At 64.5% G+C, this 24,638-nt stretch overlaps 1 protein-coding gene across 1 annotated transcript; it reads left to right on the plus strand.

The window, feature by feature from the left end:
• Nucleotides 1-1,425: 1,425 nt before the first annotated feature.
• On the plus strand, nt 1,426-22,950 carry FAM163B (family with sequence similarity 163 member B). The gene is made up of 3 exons (XM_037036598.1): nt 1,426-1,519; nt 21,902-22,017; nt 22,513-22,950. The coding sequence occupies exons 2-3, from the start codon at nt 21,925-21,927 to the stop codon at nt 22,903-22,905; spliced, it is 486 nt and encodes a 161-aa protein (XP_036892493.1). The 5' UTR covers nt 1,426-1,519; nt 21,902-21,924; the 3' UTR covers nt 22,906-22,950.
• The last annotated feature ends 1,688 nt before the right edge of the window (nt 22,951-24,638 follow it).

Consider the following 24,638-nt stretch of genomic DNA (forward strand, 5'->3'; position numbering starts at 1 on the left):
GGGCAGGGGACGTTTAATTACCCTGCTCGGAAGGGACAGAGGTGCCCCCGAGGGCAGGCACCCGCTCAGCACGCCCGGGACAAGGAAAGAGGTGCTGCCCAGTTTGTCCAGAGGGAACTGTCCAGGGTCAGAAGGACTTGAGTGACTTGGGGACTGGGCAGGGGCAGGCCCAGCTGCAGGCTGCGTGTGGGTGTCTGTCTGCATGGGGCCGGTGAGCACCCAGCTGCCTGGCCCTGTGGTGAGGCCCAGAGCCAGGGGCCCACCCTCCTGCCCTCAGCCCATCTGTCGGGAGGGAAGGGGCTGCAGGCAGGGCGCTTCGCCCCCTCTGCCTGTCCTCAGTATTCTCGGCTTCAGAACAGGCGACATGACAGTTTCCTCAACCAGGGTCTGTCTAGTTTCCCGGGAACTCAAGGGTTTGTAAGGGGAATGGAGCGGGTGCAGTGTGTCAGGCTCGGTTCTTTACATGTTCTGGCTCAAAGCTTTTCGCGTTCCAGATCTTTCCCAGTCCAGGGTCCCTGTGGCTGCAGCCTCCTCCTCAGTGTCTGTGGGACAGGGGTCCCTCTCGGTGCCCAGGGCCACCCTTTCAGGTGAAAGGGCTCCCCCTGGCGCCCTTGTGTTCTGCCCAGCCCAAATCTGCTTCCCTGTAACTCCTGGGAATTGGTCCCAGCACTTTGTGTCCCGCGGAAGGGTCTGCTGCCTTCCCCGTGGGTGTCCCCACTGATCCCAAGCCAGCCCCTCCTCTGCGAGCTCCTGGGCAGCTTGCCAAGAGATGGGGGGAGCGGCGAGCGAAGCCAGCTCGCCGCAGTGAGCCCCCTCAGGTGCCAGGCGCTGGGCGTCTCTGGCTTTCCTCAGACCGGGCTGTGCTGTGGTCCGTTTGGAAAATGAGAACCAGAAACTTGCCCGCCGAGGGCCTTGCCCCAAGGTCGCGCCGTGGATAAGCAGCGGCAGCCCCAGCTCGACACCAAATCCCAGCGCTGGGCCACCGGGAGCAGGCAAAGAGCTACCGGAGCCCCCCAGGCCCCCGGGGCATCGCGTTACCTCTCCCCGAGAGAGCGACTGCTCAGCACCAGGGACAGCTCCCGGGCCGCTCCCCGCAGCCCCCGACGGCGGCGCGCGCGCGAGGCCCGCGGCGCGCGCTCCCTGGCCGGCTCGGGCGCGCGCCTCCCCGCCAGCGAGCGCCCCGCGCCCGGGACTAAGCGAGAGCCGCGCGCGTGCCGCTGGCAGGGAGCCCGCCGGGGAGTCCGGAGCCGCGGCCACCGCCGGGGCTGGCAGGAGGCTCCCGCCTGGGCACGCAGTCGTCACCCGCGGGCCTCCGGGCCCTCGCCGGAGCCCGCCGCGCCAGCCTGGCCCCAGCAGGCGCCGCCACAGTGGCCTGGGCGTGAGCGGCCGTTACTAGCTGCGCGCTGCCCGCTGCCCGCTGCCCGCTGCCCGCTGCCCGGGACGGACGCCGGGCCGCCCCGTCACGTGCACCTAAGTCCTCGGCTGGCCCGCCGGGGCAGCACCGTGCCCATGGTTCAAGGTAAGGGCCCGGCGGGTGCGCGGGGCATGGGGGCAGAGTCTGCAGGCGCGGGTGGCCCCAAATCAGTGCCTACCTCTTCTGGAGAGCCCAGGGCAACCTGCTCCACTACCCTGCTCAGGAGCCGCCTGGACCAGCGTCGTATGTCCCACCTCTGGCCCCTCTCCAAGTACGTCCCTGTCCAGGAAGCTGTGGACAGTGACCGAGTTGGACAGCGAGGGTCTGAGGGAGAGGCTCAGGCCCCCAGTGTGCCAAGGGATCCCCTCATCTTTCTTGTGGCCTGGGCATAAGGGAAATTGGGAGGGGAAAGTGTCCCTAAGGAGCCGGATCCTCTCAGCTGGCAGGACAGGAGACCTTGGGTTCTCGGAGACTTGCCTTCTGCCAGACACCGTGGGGGGCGGGGGGAGCTGGATCTGTGTAATCACCCATTCAGTCCACCCAATGTCCGAGAGGGCGGGGGCGTCGGCCCTACCGGACAGACGAGGAAACTGAGGCTCAGGCAAGTTTGGCCACTCGTCCAAGGTCACACGGTGCGCAAGCGGCAGAGCTGGCTTCACGCACAGTGCCCTGTGTGCCACCTCCCACCCCCATGTGACCTTTTGAAACCTCAGCTTAAATCAGGGGGGCACCAGACTGTTCTTTGGTTCTCCCCGCCAGGCATGAAAGGACTCTCCCAACACCTGAGAGTCCAGGACAAGTGTCCCTCTGCACCTGGCACTGCTGTCTCAGCCCACTCCATGTCCCGCAGCCCGGAGGCCCGGGACCGCATGGCCCCAGGGTCCTGCTGCCATGGGCCTCCTGGCTACAGGACAGGACTCTCCCTGGGCAAGTTCACTGACCGTTCTGGAGGCTGACTGGATGTTCTGGAGGCCTTGGCCCCCACATTTGCCCCTCGGTGTTCCCCAAAGCCGGAGGTCAGGAAAGCCAGAGGGGCCGCCCTGCCAGCCTGCCCCCTGAGCATTCCCAGGTGCCATGAGAACCCCCAGCCCCCAGAAAGTTTGGACTTTCTAGGGGAGCACTGGAGCCCGTCTGCCCATGCACCCCTCTTTCCACGGCTTTGAGGGTGCAGCCCCGGGAGACCAGGGCTATTCTCACCCAGGCAGGGGCATAGGCACTTTCTGGGCCCGCGCAGGAGTGGCCCTTCCCCGCTGTGCACAGCTGCGAGCTCGGTAAAGAGCTCAGGCACTGGGACTTGTGAGAACCCCAGCGCCCTCCTGAGGCTGGGCTCGGGCACCGCGGGGTTCTTTTCGTTCTCCCACTTGGCAGTGGTTCGCTGAGCGCCTGAGGCCAGGATGAAACAGACCGGGCAGCCCCATGTGCTGGGCGCTGATGAGCTCCCGTCCCCACAGCCAGAGTCTCCAGCAGGGCTGACTGGCCCAGGTTCACTGGGAAAGCTTGGAGATGGCCTCCCAAAGGGCCTGGGGGTCTGGGGCCCTGAGGCCAGTGGGGGCGAGTAGGGTGGGGGTTCTGGGCACCGCCGCTGGCCTCCCTGGAGCTCGCTGACCCGCTGCTCAGAGCACTGGCCCCCAAGTGTTGCAGCCTCTCTGCTTTGTCTGTCAGTGGGGAGGGGACGGTGTCCGGTCCCCAGACACACGTGGCTGACGCCAGCACAATCCTGGGACGTGAGCAAGGGTGCACAGGCAAGACACGGGCACAGCTGGAGCAGCCGAGACCCAGCCGAGTTCTCTTCACCACCCCCAGCAACCGTGGACAGGACCCAGTCCCAGCCGTGGCCCCCAGTGAACCTAAGCCCTGAATTGCATGGGTGCAACTGCAGTGCGGGGGCGTGTAGAGGGCCACGGAGTCTGGGGCAGCCCGGAGTCCAAGCCCCCAGCCTTCCCCTCCCCACTTCCCATGCAGGCGATCGCCCAGTCTTGCACTTTTGGGAGCCGCCTCTAAGTCACTGGTGCTGGTTCTGGGGGAGCCACACGGCCCGGACCCCGCAGGTTTCAGGGCCCCTAACCCACTCCCGCTGAGAGGCCTGTGGGGTCGCACCCCAGGGCCTGCTCCACAGAGACCCAGCGAGACCGTGCACGGGAGGGGCCGGGGAGCAGGTGGAGCGCAGGAGAGATCGATCCCATCTCAGGAAATACAGCTGAGTCGACGGTCCGGGCGGGAGGCAGGCGGAGGGGCAGCCGGCCCACATTCTGTCCTCAAAGCCCCGGGCCTGGCACCATCTCCCCGGCGTGGCCGGTTGGCATCCATGTCAGTGAAGAGGCAGTTTGTGGTGGGGAGAGCGTGGGTGCCGGGTGCCCTGGGGCAACGGCTCTGCCTCTGCACACGCAAACACGGGTGCCTCTGTCCCCAACCCCGCCAGCACGGGGCAGCAACGGAGAAGCCTGCGGGGGTGGGGCGCCCGGCCTCCGCTCGGTGCCTCCTCGGAGGCCTCTCGGCAGGGGCTTCTGGCCCGGCGCGGCTGCGCCTCCTGGTCTGGGGCCTCCCCTCAGGGCCTCTGTCCCTTTGGATCTGCTCACAGGGCCCTCGGCAAGCGCGGCAGTGCCAGCCCCGCTCCCACAGCGCAGCAGGGACGCTCCTGCTGCGGGTGGGCTCGTCTCTTTGTGCGAAGCCCTTTGTTCCCCGTGGGATCAGCTCCCTCCCCGCACGGGCGTCAGATGGCGGCTGCCTGAGGGCACCGACGCGGCAGGGGATCCTGGGGGACTGGCCAGCGTGTCCTGGGCGAGGGCGGGCTACTCAGGAGCCCCGAACTCAGGCTGAGCCTGGGGTCCAAGCCAGTGATGCTCCTTCCCAGGCCCGGGACCCGGGCCTTTAGCTCCTGGGCTGTGAAAGGGGGACAGTGGCCCCTGCCTCCCAAGGGCCTCTGGAGTGTGGGGAGGTCACACTGGGCACCCCCTCGGAGGGCCGACAGGAACCCAGGCCGTGTGAGCCGGGAGGGGCGCGCCAGACCCGGCCCTCAGAGCGCAGTCCCCGGCTGCAGCCAGGAGGGTTACTTGGAGAGGCTGAGGTGGGGGCAGAGAGGTGGGGGAGAGGCCACCGCCACCCGGCCAGAAGGGACGCACACCTCGGAGGCCTGGACAGGGGAGGGGAAGTGGGCTTTAGTGACCGAAGGCCCAGTCGGGGGATGGGGCCCGGCCCGGGGCTGACCAGACACAGGCTGCTTCTCAGACATGGGGGCCCCGGCGGACGCCCACCCCGGCCCGATGTTGGGGCCCAGCTGGCGTGTAACTGTCGGGGGTGCTTCCTGCTCCAGCAGCAGCCACGGGCCAGAAGTCTGACCTCGTGTGGCCGGTGTGGGTGGCCGGTGTGGGTGGCCGGTGTGGCTGCCCGTCCTCTGGGCCCGTCCCCTGCTCCTGAGGGGCTGTGAGCAGGCTCTGGTGGAGGCTGGCCACAGCCCGGGGCACAAGAGCAAGCCAGGCCCCCCGGGCTGTGGCCTGGGCTGCCACCTTCCCCAGCTGCTGGGCTGGGGTTTGCCTGCATTTAGCGGTTGGCAGAAACACTCCCGGTGGCGAGGCCCTGTGCTCACCCGCTTACAGAATTAAAAATAAAGCCGACTTTAATTTTACCTCCGTGGAACTTCCCACGTGCGTGTTCCCTCTCGTTGCTAAACAGATTCCCATTTCAAAAGAACCCGGAGGAACGGTTTTGCGAGGCGGCCCCGAGTAATCACTCCCTGTTGGATACTATCCCCGCGGGGCTGCGTCTTGTTTCTCCTGCGCGCCCTGTCCTTTCCGGGAGTCACTGCGTCGGTGAACTTGAGACTTGAAGCAGGGGAGGGCAAGCCAGCAGGAGGCACAGTGGGGAGAGGGGGCGGTGGGGGGCAGGGGGTTAGGGGAGTGCCGGCTGCAGCATTTCGGAGACACGAGGACCCCGTGGCTCGGCCCAACCCCACGTGATCGCCTCCCAGTGGGTGAGCGAGGCCTGTGGTTTGACCTCTGTGCCCACGTTTCCGGGTCCACACACATGGGGTGGCTGTCCCCTCCTGCAGGGTGGTGGTGAGGACACATCATCCCCCATGGAAGACCCGGACACCTGGCAGGAGCAGGACGCAGAGGACCTGGGCCGCTGGAGGTCCGTGCCCGGTGGAGGAGGCTGGCCCCGGTGCCACCCAGGCAGCCCTGCACGGAGCCCCCACCCGGTCACTGGCCTCTCTCCCCGGGTTCATGTGGGTGTTCTGGAATACTCCGAGGCCCTTCCTCCCTGCGGTCATCCTGCTCCCCTCTCCCTCGGCCTGAGAGATGCCCCTGCCCCTGCGAGTGTCCTTCAGGGAAGAGTCCCTGACCCACGTCACCTCCCTGGAGGTCAGCCCCACGCCGCGCTCTCGGCCCATCAGCGCCTGGCTGTGTGGCCCATCCCACTGGCCTCCGTCTGCCGCCCGGCACAGCACCCCACGCAGGCAGGGGCACCTGGTAGGTGTTTGCGGGAAGTCTTCGTGCCCTCCTGAGGGCTGGCCTCTCCTGCCAGGGGCTGCAGTGGCCACTCCCTGGACAGGACACCCGCAGTCACAGCCACAAATGGCATCTCCCTCCCAGGGAGGAAGGGGCTCAGAGTGTTCCGGAAACAGGAGGTCGCTGGCGTGGCCATTGGCGAGGCAGGGGGCGGGAGCGGCAGGGTCTACCTGGTGCAGCGTGTCGCCGTCATTCCCGGCGGGCGGCTCCGGGGCTGGCAGGGCTCAGGGGGCCGGGGCACAGCTCACGACCGGGTCTCAGGGGCTCACCCTGCCGTTTCCCGTCTGTAGGGATACGGGTTCTGGGAGGGTCATTTGCTCCCCAGGAGGGTCCCTTTCAACAGCACATCCGCACTCACTCGAAAATGGTGCCACCTAATTTTTTAAAGTATATTTTGTCGATGATGCTGTTACAGTTGTCCCTTGTTCCCCCCTTGCCCCCCGGCAGCCCATTCCCTCCAGCAGTCCCCCCACTTAGTTCGTGTCCGGGGGTCGTGCGTGTCAGGTCTTAGGGTTCTTCCTTCCCCACACTATTCTTAACCCCCCTCCCCGCCGTCTATTTTCTACCCACCATCTAGGCTTCTCATTCTCTGTACCTTTCCCCCTTCCCCTCCCTCCCACTCCCTGCTGATAATCGCCCCCAAATGATCTCCACATCTATGATTCTGCTCCTGTTCTGGTTGTTTGCCTAGCTTGGTTTTGGTTTCGTTTTTAGGTTCTGTGGTTGATAGTTGCGCGTTGTCGTTTTACTGTTCATATTTTTTATCTTCTTTCTTATATAATTTCCCTTTAATGTTTCCTATAATAAGGGCTTGGTGATGATGAACTCCTTGAACTTGACCTTATCTGGGAAGCACTTTATCTGCCCTTCCATTCTAAATGAAAGCTTTGCTGGATAGAGCAGTCTTGGATGGAGGTCTTTGCCTTTCACGACTTGGAATACGTCTCCCCAGCCCCTTCTTGCCTGCAGGGTTTCTTTTGAGAAATCCGCTGGTCGGCGCACCTGTTACGTAGGGAGGGGCGGAGCCTTAGGTACTCGACAGGGCGGGGCAGCCGGGTGGCCGAGTTGCCACGCTGCACCTGGGGGAGGGTTCGAGAGGGAAGCTGCCGTTTGCTCAGCTCTCCCCCAGCTTTTAGTCACCTCCCCCACCACCTGCTGTGGGTTGGGCCCTCCTGGTGCTGGTTCCCCCGGTGGGCGGCCTGTGTACGTGCTGGGACCCTGTGGGTCTCTCCAGTGGACTCTCCTGTGAGGCTGGGGGTTTCTCCCGCCACCACACCCGCCACAGGTGTTTACAGCCAGCAGTTTGGAGACTTCATGTCCCCGCTGGGACCCTGGGCTGTGGTCGGTCTCGCTCCCCAGGTGTCCCTCCCGGTTTAGCCCCACGTGAATGGGGGACCGCCCGCCCCGCCGGCCGCCGCCGCCTCGCCAGGAGTCCTCTCTGCCCGGCTGCCCGTCTCCGCCCCTCCTGCTGGTCTGGATGGGTGTCTCTTCTTTAACTCCTTGGTTCCATACAGTTCATTTTTGTGGCAGTTTCTCTTGCTCTTTGTGTTTAAATCGGTTGTTGTCTTTCTTTCGGCTGTGGGAGGAGGCACAGTGTGTCTACCTACACCTCCATCTTGGCAGAAGTTTAATGTTTTTGAAAAGGAAAGTCGATGTAAAACAAATAGCTCCAGGCGGCAGCGTGACTGAAGCCTGGTCCACCAGAGACCGCAGGGTGGCCGCGTCTGCCCCCCGGAAGTCGGTGGTGTTGACGATGACCGACTTGCAGGGGCGCCTGGCAGGAAGCGGAGGCGTGGGAAGAGGGCCCGGGCGAGGGGGCAGCCCAGGGGCGGTGGGCCCCATCAACTGTGTCGGATGCGTCGGGGGACGAGGGGCGAGGGCGAGGCTGGCCGAGGATGGACAGCTGCCCTCTGAGGGCTCTGGGCCCCGGACGGCATGCGCACAGGCCCTGGCGTCCTCCTCCTCAGAGTCCTCGTGGCTTGTCCTTGGGAGGGACCTTGGGCTGACCCCTGGGAGGACTAGAAAGCCTGACGTGGGGCCCGGAGCCAGACATGGCACCACCTGCTGCTGTCCCGGGGGGCAGCTGGGGGTCCAGCTTTCAAGATTTCAGGAGGAAGAAGCTCCATGACCGTTTACTGCACAGGTGGTCAGGCTGTTTCCATCTAAGAGAAAGCTTTCGGGGGGACCCCTAGATTCTCAGCATCCGTTGTTCAGATTTCTGCTTCTCTAAGACTCCCAGGTACAAGGTGCTTAAATTCCGGGAGTTCAGGGTCCACCACCTTCAGTGGCCAGTCCTCCACAGGGTGCGGGGGTCCTCTCCCCCGCCACCCCTCCCCCAACTCCCACTACAGACCCCCCTGGAGCCGCAGAGCAGAAGCCTCTTTCAAACAAGCTGCCCGATCTCAAGGGGGGGGTCTGGGGGTGGGGTTCCTGGTGGGTGCCAGCCCCCTGTGGGGGGCATCTGAGCTTAAAGGGGAGGGCAGAGGCAGCCCGTACCTCTCCCCTGGCTGCCGAGCGGCCAGCCTGTCTTCTCGGAACAGCCAGGCTGCGTGGCTCAGCCCTGCGCCTGCTCATGGGCTCCTGACTCGCCACACACAACACACATGCATACAGACACATGTACATGGGCTTGCATACATCCTCACATGCATGCACACGTGCACACACAGCTGGGGGAGGGGCGGGGCTGCCTGCGCTCAGCAGGAGGGCCCCAGCCCCTCCCCCCACTCTGGGCCAGCCGCAGCCCGGGCCGGAATGCGAGACCTTCCAGTCTGCGCTGGGCCAGCAGGAGGGCCTCGGAACTGGGCAGGTGACCAGCAGCCCGGGTTCCCCTTGTGCCGGCCTGCTGCTCCCCGGGTGGCCCTCAGCGCCCACCTGTGAGTGAGGGTGAGGACCCTGCCTTCCTAACTTCCAGGCTGCCCACTCGGGGAGATGCTGTTCCAGAAAACTCCATGTACACCAGAGAGCTACTGGCTAGACTAGAAGCTACCGGCATCGTTCCGAACAGCCATGGCAATCAGTCCCGGGGGGGGCAATGGGGAGAGACGGCCGACAGGTCCTGCCCCCTCCCTCCGCCCCTGCCTCCCTCCCCTTTTCCGGTCCAGCAGCCAGGCCCCCGGTTCCCGTTGTGAATTGTCTGAGTGCCCCATCACTTGGCTGAAGGAGGGCACACTTCCTTCCCTCAGCACAGGCAGCGTTCAGCTGTAGCCATGGAAACTGCCTGTTACCTTGTGAACAGCTAAATTACATGTGTTTGTTCAAATATTTTATTTATTTATTCATTTATTCATTCATTTATTTATTTTAGAGAGGGGGAAAGGGAAGGAGAAAAAGGAGAGAAACATCAACGTGTGGTTGCCTCTCTCACACCCCCCACTGGGGACCTGGCCCGCAACCCAGGCCCGTGCCCTGACTGGGAATCGAACCAGCGACCCTTCGTTTCTCAGGCGGGTGCTCAACTCACTCAGCCACACCAGCCAGGACTCTCTGTTTCATTTTAAATCATTTCCGTTGCTGTCTTTAAGCTCATTTATCTCTCCCTCTGCCGTATCTAATTTGATGTTAATTCTATCCAGTGTATTTCATCTTAGACATTGTAGCTTTTTTGTCTCTCAAAACTTGGTTTGGTTCTTTTTAACATCCTCTGTGCTTCTCCTCGGTGTTTGCTCTAGGGTTTCGAACATGTGGGCCACAGCTGTAACTACTTCAATGTCCTTGTCTCTCAGTCTGTCACTGGTGCCCTTTCTGGATTCGCTGAGATTGGTTAACCTTTCTCTCCGTTACGGAGCGCGTTCCGGCTTCCCTGTCGGGAGTGCCAGGGAGCTCTTTGCGGGGTGCCAGACGGTGCGTGTCACACCTGCTGGGGCTGGACCCCTGCCCACGCGTGGGCACTCCGAGCGTGGCTGCCTAGACTCTTCTGCAGTGGCTCTTCCTCTGACCTCAGGTGGACACAATGCCTACTGGTCTAGAGAGCATTTCAGGAGGGAAGGGGCCCCGAGCTGCAGCGGGGGGGGGGGGGCACGGGGCCCCGGGCTCCATGAAGGCTGTCCAGGCGCAGACAGACCCGCAGCGCAGCCCTCTGCTCCCGCCCCCAGAGCCCCCCTTGCTCTGCCGGCCTCCGGGCCTTTGCACATGCTCTCTCCTTCCCAGGCTGCTCTTTCCCACTGTCACCTCTCGTCATTCAGGTTTCAATGCCCAAGCCGCCGTCTCAGGGCTGCCTCTGCTGGCTGCTGCCCCCCCACGCCAAGCACCCCGTCAGCTCCCTCTGTCCGTACATCCCATCCGTGTTCCCCCACGAGGCTGGAAACCACAAAGGTGGAAACCGGGACGCAGTAGAGGCTCCGTGAGTGTCTGCTGTCAAACTGCTGATCCAGGATGGTCCGAGTGCGTAGTGCGGGCAGTGAATGCCCCTGGGTCCCAGGAGAGGGTGCTGTGTCCGGGGCTGGGGCCAGGAAAGACTGCTCGGGGGGTTCGGGGATTTCAGTAAGCAGAGCGAGGAGGGAGGTCAAGGTCCGTGACACGTCACCAGCGAGGGCCTAGAGGCAGAACGAGGCCCAGTTTGGTCGGAAGGCCCGGGGCTCACCCCTTGGCCAGCTCCATCTGAGGAGCGTTGCTGGGTAGTAAACACGAGGGGACATTTGGGACCCAGACCAGGGGCCTGCTGGGAGCAGTGCCCCACAGTGGTGCTCACGTGGGGTCTAGGGAGGCCCGGGGTGGGAGGCGGCGCGTGGGCAGGAAAACACCGTAGTGCAGTCTGCGTGGAACAACCGCGTTCTGTTAAAAGATAATTATAGTTCCACCTGTTGGTAAACTCCCAGAAACGCCCCGAGGCCCCAGCCCAGCCCACCTTTTACGTACAGTCCCCATTCATTCCCTTAGAGCTCCCCACTGAGTGCCCTGGGCTGGGGGCCCAGGGCCAGGGGGCATGGGAAGGGCCTCGCCCCGAAGGTCCTTCCAGCCCTGCGTGGCTGCCGGGCCGTAAGTGACGCGGGACGGCTGTGCTCCTGTCCCCTGAGGTCCCATGCGCTTCTCTCAGCCAGGCCAGAGCCCATGCAGGCTCTGCCAAATGCCGTTAGTGGTTCAGCGAGCCTGAGCTGTGATCCGCGGTGGTGGTGGCGGTGGCGGTGGCACTGGTGGCACTGGTGGGCCACGGCCCCGATGCCCCCCTCACGGTGCCTCCGTTTCTGGTGCTGTTGCCGAGAGTCCCCTGAGGGTCAATGAATCTCTGGTGGCAGCGCCCTCAGCTCTGCTTGGGGGGCTGGGAGGGGGTCGCGTGTCTCTCGTGACCGAAGCCGCGGCGGCCCCCGTGGGCCCTGGCCTGGCACACCTCCGAGTGTCCCCCAGTCCTGAACCCGGGTCCTGAACCTGTCCAGGGGCCGGAAAAGGGTGTTGAAAAGGGCAGCTTCGGGTCAAGTAGCCGACGGGTCTTCGGAGACCCAGCTCTCTGCGCATCCTTCTCTTCAGGGGGAGAAAAAGCCAGCGCTCTGTGACGTGGAGTCGGGGGCGGGGGGCACGGGTGCAGACCCCTCTCCTCCCTGCCCACGGCCAGGGCCAGCTCAGGGGGAGCCGGCCCAATGAATCCCAGCTCAACTCCATCTGCCCCTATTTGGGGCCCCTTCGGGCGCCTTATGCTGCACTGACCCCTGGGGTGGGAGGCCGGCAGAACATGACACCCCAGGGTCCTGCCTTCATGGGGCCTACGGTCCCGTGGGGTCCTGGATGCAAGTGGGGGCCAGAAAACAGAAGACAAGACATTGGCCTTGGGGTGGCACACCCATGTCTGCCCCTGCTCCCCATGCTGGCGCTCCTTCCTTGTCTGTGATTGAGGAAGTCGGTGAGGGGGTGCGGCACCCCACCGGCCCAGACAGGGCGCTCAGCACAGGACCATGTGCTTACTGCCACTGAGAGGCCCTGGGGCGCCCTCAGGGTGCTTCAGGGAGGCGGTGACCTGTCCAGATGTCGGCTCAGAGTCGGGGGGGCAGGAGGGGGGCAGAGTGAGAAGCCCCGGTCCTGGACCTGGTGGGCAGTGACCCGGCTCTGGCCCGAGGGCTCCGTGTGTGGTGGCTGTGACGAACAAATTCACACGGACTGCTGAAGTCTGTGGAGAAAAGGGACAGCATGGCCACTCTGTAAGTGAGAGAGAGGGCCCGGCCCCTGCCTGGACAGGCTTTTATTGTTCGCTCTAGGTGGTTACCTTTTCCAGATAACAAAGGAAAGAATGTTGCTAGTTACTTCAAAGAGAAGGATGTTGCATGGGAGAAGTGGTTGAACTGGTTACTCTCCCTACTTGGGAGTTTTAGCTCAGATTTCAGGAAGTCGCTTCAAAGATACGCAGTAAACATTTGCTGCCTCAATCCAGGGTGAGGGAGTTTTAGCAAAAGCAAGTCTCGTAGCAGCCTGGGTATGGCGCAGGCCTGATTCCCCACGGGGAAACTGATCCGTGGGCTTGGGTCCTGTGTGCCGACTCGCTCCCCGCTGGTTTTCTGAGTCAGCGGCTGGGCTACATTCGCCAGGGGGTAGGTTCCCTATAGGGCAGCCTGTGAGAAGTCGACTTCTCACCCATGGCCATCGAGAGACTGCCGGACATGCCCCTTTGTCTCAGGCCGTGGGGCAGTCAGGGGTTGGCGGCTGCTGGGGTCCCAAGGGCTGACGCTGGGAGCTCAGCATCCACAAGCCGGGTGCCTCGCCCTTCTTCCACCCCCTTCTTTCTACTCCCTTCTCCCCACCCCTTCCCCCACCACCTTGGGGTCCACAGAAGCAGGTCAGGGGCACTGGCTGTTGTCCAGGCCTCACTCTGCAGTAAACGTCTGGGGTCATCCTGGACAAGGCTCCTTCTCTGGGCGGTGGAGGGTGGGCACCACTGCCCATGGCCTTGGTGTGCCCGAGTGTCCCCTCCCTGGGTGAGCAGAGGTGGGGCTCTAGGCCCGAGGGCGGCAGGGACAGCAGGCTTCCACCGAGAAGCAGGCTCCGAGGACCAGGCAGCTGCCTCAGCAAAGGGCCCGAGGGCCAGGCCCCGCCGGCGTGACCGGGGCCCTCCCAGGTGCCGGCTGCTGCCCTGGAAGGCCGGGGAGACCCAGGTGGCATTGGAACAAGCCCTTAATGGAAGCCGGGAGGGGCCTCCTCCTGCCCCTCCCAGATGTTCCTGGGGTGGGGGACAGTCACTGCCTGGGCACCTTGCCCGAGGGCACAGGAAGGCCACCCAGCTGGTGCAGGAGCTGAATGCCCAGTCCGTCCGGTCCCGTGGCCCCGGTCTAGGCCCCCCAGGCCCTGGGGTCTGCCCTAAAACCTCTCCTCTGGGCCCACACGGCCTCGTGCTGCACAGCTCCAGCCACGTCGCAGGGGCCTGGCAGGGGCTCGAGGACAGGTGCCTGTCGATCGTGCTTCTGCTTCCTGGGCTACCTCCCTCGTCTAGCCTCAGTGCACCCCAGAACACAGCAGTGGGGTGACTGCGCAGAGACGCCCATGAGCCCCGCTTCCCACGTGGCCTGGGGAGCGTGCGTGTGGCCCAGCCCGTGCCACGCCCCTGGGGGAGTCGGGGCCAAGTGCAGCCAGGCACCCGGCTGTGGCTGCCACGGCTCCTGTCCGCCCTGATGTCATCAGACTGGGGTCTACGGGGAGGAGCTGCCCTGCCTCCCGCCCCTCCCCCAGCCCTGCCGGGGCCCAGCCAGAAGTTCCGCCCACTCGCACCAGCTCAGCAGCCCCCTGGTCCGTTCACTCGTGGCAGGCGCCCCCCCGCGCCCGGGGCTAGAGCAGCGGGGCACTGGCAAGGGCCAGCCCTCAGCGGGGGCATGGGCAGAGCTTCTGCAGGTCCAGGAAGTGAACGGCAGAATGAAGTCACGGCCCCTCCGTGCTTTCTGGACCCCCAGACCCGTAGAGCAGGTTCCCCCGGCGTCCAGGCCCCAGAGCGGGCCAGCCCAGGGCCCCCGGGGCTCTTCCCGAAGGCGGGCCCCAGCCCCCCAGGCACCCGCCGGCCTGCGTTCGCTGGGCTGAGATGGGCTGGGCTGTCGAGGAGCCTGGAGGCAGACACCCCAGGAGCTGGCGGGACCTGCCTCTCAGCCCCCAGGCCCCACTCCCGCCCACCCCCGCCCTCCGCCAGGCTCTGGATAATGTCGAGACCAGCGCAGCTGAGCACTTCCCGTCTGTTTATTGCCGAGCACGGGAATCTGGGAGCCCGCGGAGCGTGAAATGGGGAACAAATGTGGAGCAGGTCTAGACAGGAACTCCACGCGGCCTCGCTCCTGCGGCCGCGGGGCCTGGGCTCCCAGGCAGCAGGGGCGAGGACCAGGCAGATGTGCCCGTGGAGGAAGAGGCCCGTGGTCACTGGGCACTCGCTCGGCGGGCACCCACACCGTGGGGGCGGGGCAGGCCTGCCGGGGAGGAAGCGACCCTAGATCAGGAATGTCAGCAACCTCCAGCCCTCTGCCCCAGGCCTCGGTTTCCCCACCTGGAACCGAGCGTTGTTGGAAGGGCTGCTCGTTAAGTAAGCAGACTTCAGGGACCTGCTCTGTCCAACTGCGGCCCAAGCGTCTGTGTTTCACTGGGCACCCCGTGTCCTGGGGCCCACACGGTCGGAGGTCGCTGGCCAGCCGAGCCCGAGGCCCAGCTGGGCGCAGGGCTGGGCTACTTCCTGGCGTCCTGGTGGTCTCGGTGGACAGGGCCCCCGCACTGAGGAGGAGGGTGGGGTTAGTGGGCTGCAGAGACCCCTCTTTAAGTCCTTCCGGGCAGGGAGGGAGGACGGAACTTGAGGAGCAGGAAGTACAAGCAGGACCCGGGGTCCAGATGGCGGCCCTGTGCGGTCTTCTGCCAGGGGAGGGGGCTCCTCGGGGAGGCAGGTGGAGGGCTGGCGTCTGGCCCTGCTGCCAGGTGCTTCCTGCCGCCGCCTCGCCTTGGTCCTCAGGCGCAGCAGACAGCTGGCCCCGCTGCAGAGACCCAGGACTGTCGGGAGGGGACTGCTACCGGCCAGGCCCCTTCACAGATTCAGGGTTGGGGGTGGGGTGCACAGAGGGGCCCCGTCTCACACCACATCCCTGTACATTCTGGGTGGGGCCAGGGAAGCAAAGCGGTTTATAATGTTTTAAAACTGTCTGTGGTCCCAGGGGGCCCATTAGCAATGCAGCGAGATACCTGCCAAAGTGAGACCGGCTGGCAGCTGGGCAGGCGGGTGGGTGGCCTCCGGCAGACTGTCACTGGGCTGCCCGCATCTCCCTGCCCCCCAGCATTGGCCTCCCCCCACAGCCCCTCCTGCTGATCCCAGCCCAGCCAGACTGGCAGCCATCCTGCAGGACAGCTCAGACGCCACCTCCTCCAGGAAGCCCCCTGTACGCCTTCCAATGTAAGACCGCCCTCTCCAGCTCTGAGTCTCCAAGCCCTTGGCTGGACCTTGGCACCGGCATCACTGGGTGAGCCTGGCTTCCCTCTAAGCTCCCAGGCAAGCATGCACCGGGTGTGTACAGCCCCTCCCTTCTCAGCCCACCCCAGGGTACCGTCTCCATCCGTCGCTCAGGTCAGCAGCGGTTTGTATTTGCAATCCCTGAACTCCACCTCACACCTCAATCACACAGGCGCTCTGTGGGCAGGGCGGGATGAAGGCACAAACCTGGGTCCCTCGAGTCCTGAGCTGGCAGGGGTGGGCTGTCCCTGCCCCACCGTACCCATGTTACAGGTGAGGAACCCGAGGCCCAGGGAGAGGCCTCTGGCCTGGAGGCACCAGCAAGCATAGGACAGGACGTTCCCCCACCTGTCGGTCCCTTCTGGCCAGACACAGGCCCTGTGGGGCGGTCACCGCAGTGTCCAGCTGGGCGGAGTCCCCGGGCACAGGCAGGGGGTCTGAAGGGCTAGCACGGCATCAGGGTCTGGGCCGTGGGGACAGTGACCACTGGATGTACAAAGTCACCAGGAAGCCGCCCCTCCCCGTTGCCTACACCGCCCCCACCTTCCCCCGCCCCCACTCAGATCTGCCAGACCTGGTCTCTCCCGGCACTGGGGCTTCAAGATTCTGCGATGTGCCTGGGAGGAGCGCAGGAAGGCTTCCTGGAGGATGGGGTGTGTTCTGGGCCCCGAGGGAAGGCAGGGTAGGCCCTGGTGAGGCAGAGGGCAGGGCATCGGGAAGTGGGGTATGGCAAGGGCAGAGGGGTGGGGGTGAAGCCCAGGGAGGCCATGCTCCCAGGGGCCAGGGGGGCCTGGGGTCCGCAGTGTGTCGCCGCCCCTGCACGTGTGTGTGTGTCTGTGGAGCCAGGCTGAGACGCTCCAGCCGGATGGCCCAGGCTTTGGAGCCAGGAGCCGGCCAGGGCCACCGACAGCGCTGGGCGCCCTCCCCATCACACGGCCAGGCTGCCTGACCCAGCGCTGGAGACCCCTCCCCAGAACGGGGGCAAGGGGCCCTCTGCTCCTCAGGCCTGGGCGGGGGGAGGAGGCCGTGCGGCCAGCGAGGCTGCTCCTGGCACCCTCGGGGACCTGACACGGGGCCAGTGTCCCTCTCCGCCGGGAGCACACACTCCTGCTACCTGGTCTCCTCGTCACTGATGGGGGGGGGTAGCTGGGAGGCAGGGAAGCCCCTTCCCCACAGCCAGCGGAGGCAGAGCCCGATGGCCCCCGGGGTTTGGCTGGGGTGTCAGGCCGGCATGGCGCCCCCAGCACAGACGTGAGTCCCTGTGACATCTGACTCCCACTGAGCTCAGGGAGGCCCCTTGTCAGTGAGGAGAGACTGTCGTCATCACGGAGCATAAAGAGCAGGAACAGGCTTGAGGGGATGTAGCCACAGAGCCGCGCTGCAGATTTGGGGAGGGGAACAGGCCCCCGTGAGTCAGGCCCGCAGACAGCCTGGCTTTCCCAGGGCACCTGCGTCTGGCCTCTCTCCCTCCAGGCCCTGCTCCTCTGGCCTGAGTGCCCGCGTCTGCACCCACAGTTGAGTGGCCAGCAGGGCCTGGCCAAGTCCCAGCCTGGGGTGCACGTCCACTCTGACCTCAGGAAGCTGGGACAGGACACGTGGGGTGCGCTGGCCTGGCACCCTGAAACCCATTGGCTGCTGAAGTGTTTCCCTACAAAGATGGCAGAGTATGAGACACCCAGCAGGGGCCCGGGGCGCTGCGGTTAGGGGGCCCCCCTGGCCCACAATGGGATGGTCACAGTGGATCTGGCCCAGACACCTTCCCTGCGACCCTGGACTTCCTGGGGACGGGATCAGGGTACAGCTCCTGCCTTAGTTTGCTCATCTTCGAAAGAGGGGCCCCTGCCCTGTGGGGTTGGTGTGGGTCTCAGAGAGGGGACCTGCCTGACAAGTGTTAGGAGGGTGGGGACACGGAGCCCTTTGGGTCCTGGGGGCCCTGAACTCCCCGTGGCTAGCAGTGGGCCGTGTGTGGCTCTCGGTGGGGATGGGGACCATCTGTGGGACCGGCCGCCCCGATGAGGTACTGGGTTCAGCTGGACCCGTGGGTGTGGCCCTGCCCTTCTCTGAGGCTTAGTCTCCTCACCTGCAAAGCCGGGGTCCCCATGCAGCTTCTGCCCAGTTCTGTCTCCCTCAGCTGCCCTGATAACTGGGGAGGGGCACCTGAGGGTCATCCTGCTGCCTGCCCCCTGGCAACTCCAGAGTACGGCAGAGGTGCCTCCAAACCCCCAGAATGGGTGGGTGTGGGGGCTGGCGCCCAGCCCCCTGCCAGCGGCCGCCAGCCCAGCTCTGCCTTGCCTCCGAGTGGAGCATGAGATGCATCTGGACGGCAGGCCTGGCCCCCACCCAGCGTCCCCCCGCTGGCCGCCTCATCTGCACCCCCGCCCCTGGATTGGCCCGAGCCGGCCTGCACCCCTGGCGGGCCTGCGGGCCAGCTGGCCTCAGCCGTCCCAGGGGCCAGGGCAGGTCAGAGCGGCCCGGGCAGGCGCCCAGGAATGCGGGGGTCCCGGCTGCCGCTCCGTCGGGCTGTGAGGCCTGGCCTGTGTCTGCCGGACTCCGGCCCTGCCGGCCTGGCTGTCTGGGTCGGCCTGTCTGCACCTCTGTCTGTCTGAACCCGGAGCTGTCTGTGCGTCTGTGTCTGGATCTGTCTGTCTGTGTGTCGGAGGTCCGGGGTCCCCACCCAGCTTCACCTCCGATGCACAGCGTTGCCTGGGCGACACCTTCCTGTCCGAACACGTCTGTGTGTCCTTGTGTCTGCACGCTGGCCCGGTTGTCCCGCCGGCCGCGCTCCCTCCCAGGCCCGAAGGCTCAGCTGGGGAACCACCACCTGATGCCCCGCAGGCCCCCCAGCAGCCCCGCCCTCCGCCCGGCCAGACCGGGAGTCTGAGTGCACACCCCAACGGTCCGGCGCTCTCACACATTCCTGGAAGGGGGGACTTTGGCCCGGACTCCACGAGCCTTGGGCGGGGCTGGTCAAAACCTTTGGAGACGAGCTCGCTGCAGAGCTGTCCCCGCAGGTTCCTGCGCTGGAAGGAGTGGGAGGCACACGGCTGCCCCTCCACACAGCGCCGCTGTGGGAAGGAGCCGGAGGGCTCTGTGGGGACCCTGGGGACATCCGAGCGTCGGGGAAATGTGGTCGCTCTGGGGACCGACCTCCCAGTGAGGCGAGCGGGAAGGAAATCTGTATTTGCCTGGATTGTGATCTCCCTCTGCTCCATGCAGGGGACGGGCCGAGGGGCAGTAAGACCCCTCAGAACACACCTGGTTTTATGCTCTTGACTTTGGAACAAGTGATTTCTACACCTCAAAATCACATGCAAACCTATTTTGAAAAAGATAACCCTGACCAGTCCTGGCTGGTGTGGCTCAGTGGACTGAGTCCCTGCCTGAGAACCGAAAGGGCTGCTGGTTTGATTCCCCGTCAGGGCACATGCCTGGGCTGTGGCCCAGGTCCCCAGCAGGGGGCGCACAAGAGGCAACCACACGGTGTTTCTCTCTCTCTCTCTTTCTCCCTTCCCCTCTGCCTAAAAATAAATAAGTCAAACCTTAAAAAATAATAACACTAATTGGAATAAAAGAACAGAAGTGTCAGGTGAGTGGGGAAACCAGTGACTCTAGAACAGCTTTTCACTCCGTCCCCACGGGGATGAGGACAACAGCCTGCAAAAGCGCAGGTGGGTGTCCCAGTGCGTTCGGCAGACTCACTGGTGAGAACACCGGGGGTGTCGCTCCTAATTGTCATACGTAATGGAAAACACAAGTAACGGAGGGGCGTCATCGGGGAAGATCGTCACTGCACCAGCGACAGGCGCCAAACCCTAACCAGGAAAAACCCGACCATCTCTCGTCTGAGGTGGAAATACCAGCATGACCTGTTTTAGTTTTGTCTTCCTAAAAAATAAAAACTCCCCCACTCTGGTCCCTGGACACACCCAGGACGGACGGACACCCCGGGGCAGTGGGCGTCCCGGGGCCCAGACCAGGTGCTCAGACAGACCTGGGGTCACGGAGAGGCGGCGGCACCCAGGTCCAGGGCAGAAGGAGCCCGGCGCGTCCCAGGCCTGAGGGCAGAGGGCCAGCTGCACGTCCCAAGGACATTGAGGACCCGACAGACACTCCCCTGTCTGAAGGTCGGGAGGTCATGTGACTCTGTCAAACACCCTCACACCTCAGGGGGCTCCGCATCTTCCCCCGCGGACTGCATTTTTGGGCGACTGCCCAGGTGAGAGGGAAAGTTCTCGAGAGAAGGCCGGAGTGGAGCGAATGAACACAGAGGAAATGATAGCATTTGAAAAGCCACCGGTCGGTTGCAGCCGCTCAGGAAACAATGGCTCTGGTAAGGGCCCCTGGGGACCACTAACAGCTTTGGGTGGGAGGACGGCCTCGCCCCAGAAGAACGGGGCTGGTGGCAGCTGCACCCACACGGCTCCATCTCAGCAGCGCCCCACGGGGGACCGCAGTCTGCTGGCCCCGAGGGTGACGGGGGTGGAAGCCGGCACAGAGGACGAAACAGCAGTAGAACAACACGTTTGTGCCACGCTCGAGGAAACCCAGCCTCCTCTGGTCCTGGGAGAACTCCCAGAGCGACGACCCACTTTCTTCCCCAAGGGCGGGCGCAGGGGGGTGGAGCGCAGTGGGGGGCGGGCATGCTGGAGTCGGAGGGGCCGACCGAGGCTGATCCCGGAGCAGGCCAGCCAGCTGTGAAAAGTCATTTTGGAGATGATTGCGGAAAGCTAAACACAGACCGGGTTGGGGGTTTCTTTGTTTGTGTTTGGGGGCGTCCCCATCTGTCACATTGCGCACTCAAGGGTTTATGCGTCAGCAGACAGACTCTGGGCCCCCCGTCGGCCCCCCCCCCCCCCCGGGCAGAGGAGATGGATGGGCTGGGGGCTGAGGCCAGCCTCACGGGAGGCCGGAGGCCGCCACCACCGGTTTGTGGGAGGGACGTGCTTCGTGAGCCAGGTGCCTTCAAACGACGGTGGGCCACTCGGCACCTCACCCTGCGCCCTCCCAGCCACGAGCTGGTTTGTCAGCCCCGGGCTGGGCAGACCAACTTCCGTCCCACCAGAGCACAGCCGGTGGCAGCTTGCTCCTTCTCTCCACTGGTTTGCGGGAGGTTTCCCACTATAGAGAGTTCAGGCCCTGGCCGGCGTAGCTCAGTGGATTGAGTGCGGGCCTGTGGACCAGATGATCGCGGTTCGATTCCCAGTCAGGGCACAGGCCTCGGTCGCAGGCCAGGTCCCCAGTAGGGGGCGCTCGAGAGGCAACCACACACTGATGTTTCTCTCCCTGTCTTTCTCCCTCCCTTCCTCTCTCTACAAATAAATAAATACATAAATTATAAAAAAAGGAGTTCACAAAGAGCATGTCCCTTGGCCTAGGAGTCCCACTTCTAAGAACTTATCCTGGAAAAGTATTGGAAGTAGGTTCTATAATTCAAGTGCCTCTGATAGCTTGGCTACAAAAAAGCCACTTGTTAAAACATGGGTGCTTACAATGCTGTGTTCTTTAATGTAGACAGTGCAGCCATCAGAGAGGGACTGGTCTAGTTCGGGAAGATGAGAAAGCTCTGAGGCCGGCCGCACACCCACGCGAGTCCACCCCACACCACTGCACCACTCTCTGAAAACCTGCAACACACTGGCCGGCACGGCTCAGCAGGTTGGATATCATCCCGAAAGGCAAAGCGTCACTGGTTCGATTCCCAGTCAGGGCACAGGCCTGGGGTGCAGGCTTAGTTCCCAGCCAGAAGGAATGTGAGAGGGAAGTGATCCCTTTCTCTGCCTCTCTTTCTCCCTTCCTTCCCCTCTCTCTAAAAATGAATCAATAAAATCATTTTAAAAAACGCGAAAACAAAAACCTAGCTCAGCCCTGGCTGGTGTGGCTCAGGGGATTGAGCGCGGGCCTGTGAACCAAAGGGTCATGGGTTGGATTCCCAGTCAGGGCACATGCCTGGGTTGCGGGCCAGGTCCCCAGTAGGGGGCGCTCCAGAGGCAACCAAACACTGATGTTTCCCTCTGTTTCTCCCTCCCTTCCCCTCTCTCTAAAAAAATAAAGTCTTTAAACATAAAATATAAAATAAATATAGATAAGGTGGTTTTAAAAACTAGTCACGGTGGCAGGTTTCATGTCTTGTGTTTGTCACACTGAAAATCACACGGAAGAGGGCTCTGTCCTGTCACACGGCCGAATAGGGTTGGAAGTTCTGTTGCCCACAGAAACTCAGTGCCGTGGGATGATACAGACGACTCTGTCAGGGGCAGAAGCAGGCTGCAAAACCCCACTCCCCGCCGGGCAGTGTCCGGGGAGCTCTGAAAGCATGGGAGCTCCTCCAGCCAGGCCAGGAGGGCGCCACCCGCAGCACGCGCCATGCCGCGCACTCAGGGGCCTGCTCACAGAGTCCTCCCCACCCCCCACCCCGCGCCAGGCTGGCGCCTGCTCAGCAAACCCGTCCACAGGTGTGGGCCGGGACCTGCCCTGCCTCCCGCTTTGCACTCTGAGGGGGTCCGACTCCCCTCCCAGGTGGGCCGTGAACCCCACCGTGTGGGCCCGGCTGCTCTGCAGTGGGAAGCGACCCTGTGGGGGGGGTGTGTGTTGCAGGCTGTTGATGGAGAAGGGGGCGGATGACAGCCGGGACGGTGGTCATCACCGGGGGCATCTTGGCGACTGTGATTCTGCTCTGCATCATCGCCGTCCTGTGCTACTGCAGGCTGCAGGTACTCGGGGCCTGAGGGTGGGGAGCCCCCCAGAGGCCAGGGCCTGGGGGGGCGCCCAGGTGGGCCTGGAAGCAGGCGCAAAGCAGATGGCCCTTGTCTGACTCCCCCTGTGGGGCTCAGTGACCATGCTGCCCAGCGCTTCCCCAGTGCTGGGGCTCAGAGAGGGTCAGGGCCTTAGCCAAGGGCACACAGCCTTGGGCCCTGCTCCCCACTTCCCCACCCACACTCCAGGGCAGCCCAAGGGAGGGGGAGGCTACCTGCCAGTCGAGGCAGCACGGCTCGTTCCCCGGGGAACCTCGCTGGGGCCAAGGCTCCCCGGCTCCCCAGTGCCTCAGTTTCCCCATCTGCACAGTGCCCGCTTCCGGTTGCCATGCGGACGCAGCGAGTGAATTCCTCCCCACAGGGTGTTTAGTGGGGCGCCCGCCTGAGCGAGCTCCCCCTGGGGGGTGGCTGGCTGCAGGGACGGGGCTGCAGCCTTCCCCCCTCCCCCCCCAGTATTACTGCTGCAAGAAGGAGGAGCGGGAGGAGGACGAGGAGGAGCCTGACTTCGCCGTGCACGCCGGCCTGCCCTCGCTGCACTACAACCGCAACCTGGCGCTGACCGACGGGCCCGCGCTCCGCCCCGCCCCCTGCCGCCCGCGCTCCCCGCAGGCCCGCGGGCTCTGCCGCAGCTGCTCCCACTGTGAGCCGCCCACCTTCTTCCTGCAGGAGCCCGAGGACGAGGGCGTGCCCAACGGCGGGGAGCGCGTGGCCTACCGGACCCTCAGCCAGGAGGACCTGGCGCTGCCGCCCGGGGCCTTCGGGGGCCTGCAGACTCCCAACCCCAACCGCCTCTCTGCCATGCGGGAGGCCTTCTCGCGGAGCCGCAGCATCAGCACCGATGTCTGAGCGGCCCAGCCCTCACCCCCGCACCCCCCACCCACACCATGGAGGGGTCCCCATGGCCCGCCAGCCTGGCCCCAGCCCTGGACCCGGGCTTGGTCCCACCTCCCCGGCAGCCCTGTCCTCGCAGGGCCCAGCTCTCGGGGGTCTCTGGGGCTCCCGGCATGGATAAGGCCAGTGCAGGCTGGCAGGGCCAGGGGTAGGGGTGGCTGAGCTGGAGGAGAGGCGGGCGTGACGTGGCACAGGTGAGCACAGCCCCCAGGTGAGGACTGTGGGGCGAGGCAGGGTCCCGGCGTGCCGCCGCCATCATGCAGGTATAGTGGACGGTGGCCTCCAACTCAGCCCAGCCACCTGGCCATCTCCGGCTGCATGGCCAGCCCTGTCCCTCCCTCCCTCCCTCCCTCCCTCCCTCTGCCTCAGGCAACCTACCTCTTCAAGGAAGGGGTGGCCACACAGGACTCGGGGCTCTGAGCCCGCCTTCCCTGGTGATTTCAGACCAACTCTTCCGACCCTCCAACCAGAACAGCGGGCGGGGCTCTGTCTCTCCCCGCCACGCACACCCCTGGCTTCCAGGGCCAGCGGCTGAGACCCAGGTTGGGCCGGCCTCTCTGCAGAGCCTCCTAGATGGGGGAGTTTCAGGGGTGGCCGGGCCTCGGGGACACCTAGGCCCCACTGGCTTTTGGGAGAAAGAGGGAGAAGAGGCCAATTCTCGAGCACCTGCTTCAGGCAGGCACTGAAAGGCACAGCCCGTCCCTCAGACCTGAGGTGGTGGGTGGGTGGCACCGTGGACCAGCGGCCACCGGCCCCACTATCTGCCCAAGACCTGGGACAGGCCCTGTAGTCACTGGGCCTCAGCTTCCAGGCGCCCAGCAAGCTCTGGCCCCGCGGAGAGAGTCCCGGTGTCTCTCCCTGCGCCTGTTTCCTGGGGGGATCTGGGAGCAGGGAAGGACCCAGCCCTGCCCCCAACCCCACCCTGCTCCATATGAGGACCTCAGCTGAGCCCACTCTGCCCTGAGCCCCCAGCAGGGGCCCAAGAGCCCATTCTCAGCTCCCTCTCCCTGACAGGGAAACGATGCCCCACGGCTGCCCTGGAGAAGCGCCCCAAACCCAGGGTCCCTGCCATGGGGGTGCAGCTCCTCACCCCTGCGGAGGCGGTGGCCCCTCTCTCCAAAGCATGCCCCCCTCCCACCCTCTCCAGGGCACTCTCTGCCTCTGGAACCCCAGGCAGGGTAGCCCCTGTCTGCCCGGGAAGAGGCACTGAGCCCCCAGCCACCTGCCTCTCCACGAGACAAACCTGTGAGGACAAGGGACTGGCCCCCCGCCGTGGGCAGCCCGAGTGGTCTCACTGGGGAGCTGGCACGGCTGGACGGCACGTGCCGAGTTCGTGAAGACTCGCTCTTTCCAGCTGCCTTGACGTGCTCCCCTTCCTTTCTGTGCCTGCCTCTGTAGGGATGCGCTTCCCGGAGCCCCCGCACCCCCCCTGTGGAACCCACACATCTGTCTCTGATGCATTAGCTTGGGGGGGGTGGGGGTGGGGGGCGAGGGCCTGGAGGCAGCACTTCCCGGGGCTGTTCTGTTGTCCTTTCCTCCACTGGTCTCTGTCCTCTGTCGAAAAGAAAAAAGCGTCACCTGGGCGTGTGCCGGGCTGCGGGGAGCCGCCCCCCCAGAAAACCAGAGAGCCAATAAACTCGTCTTTGACACCCCGTGCCGCTGTCCGCAGCCTGCCTGGGGTTCCTGGC

Source organism: Sturnira hondurensis, unplaced genomic scaffold (assembly GCF_014824575.4).
Source record: "Sturnira hondurensis isolate 20B ecotype Veracruz unplaced genomic scaffold, ASM1482457v3 Scaffold0022908, whole genome shotgun sequence".
Taxonomy (NCBI): Eukaryota; Metazoa; Chordata; class Mammalia; order Chiroptera; family Phyllostomidae; genus Sturnira; species Sturnira hondurensis.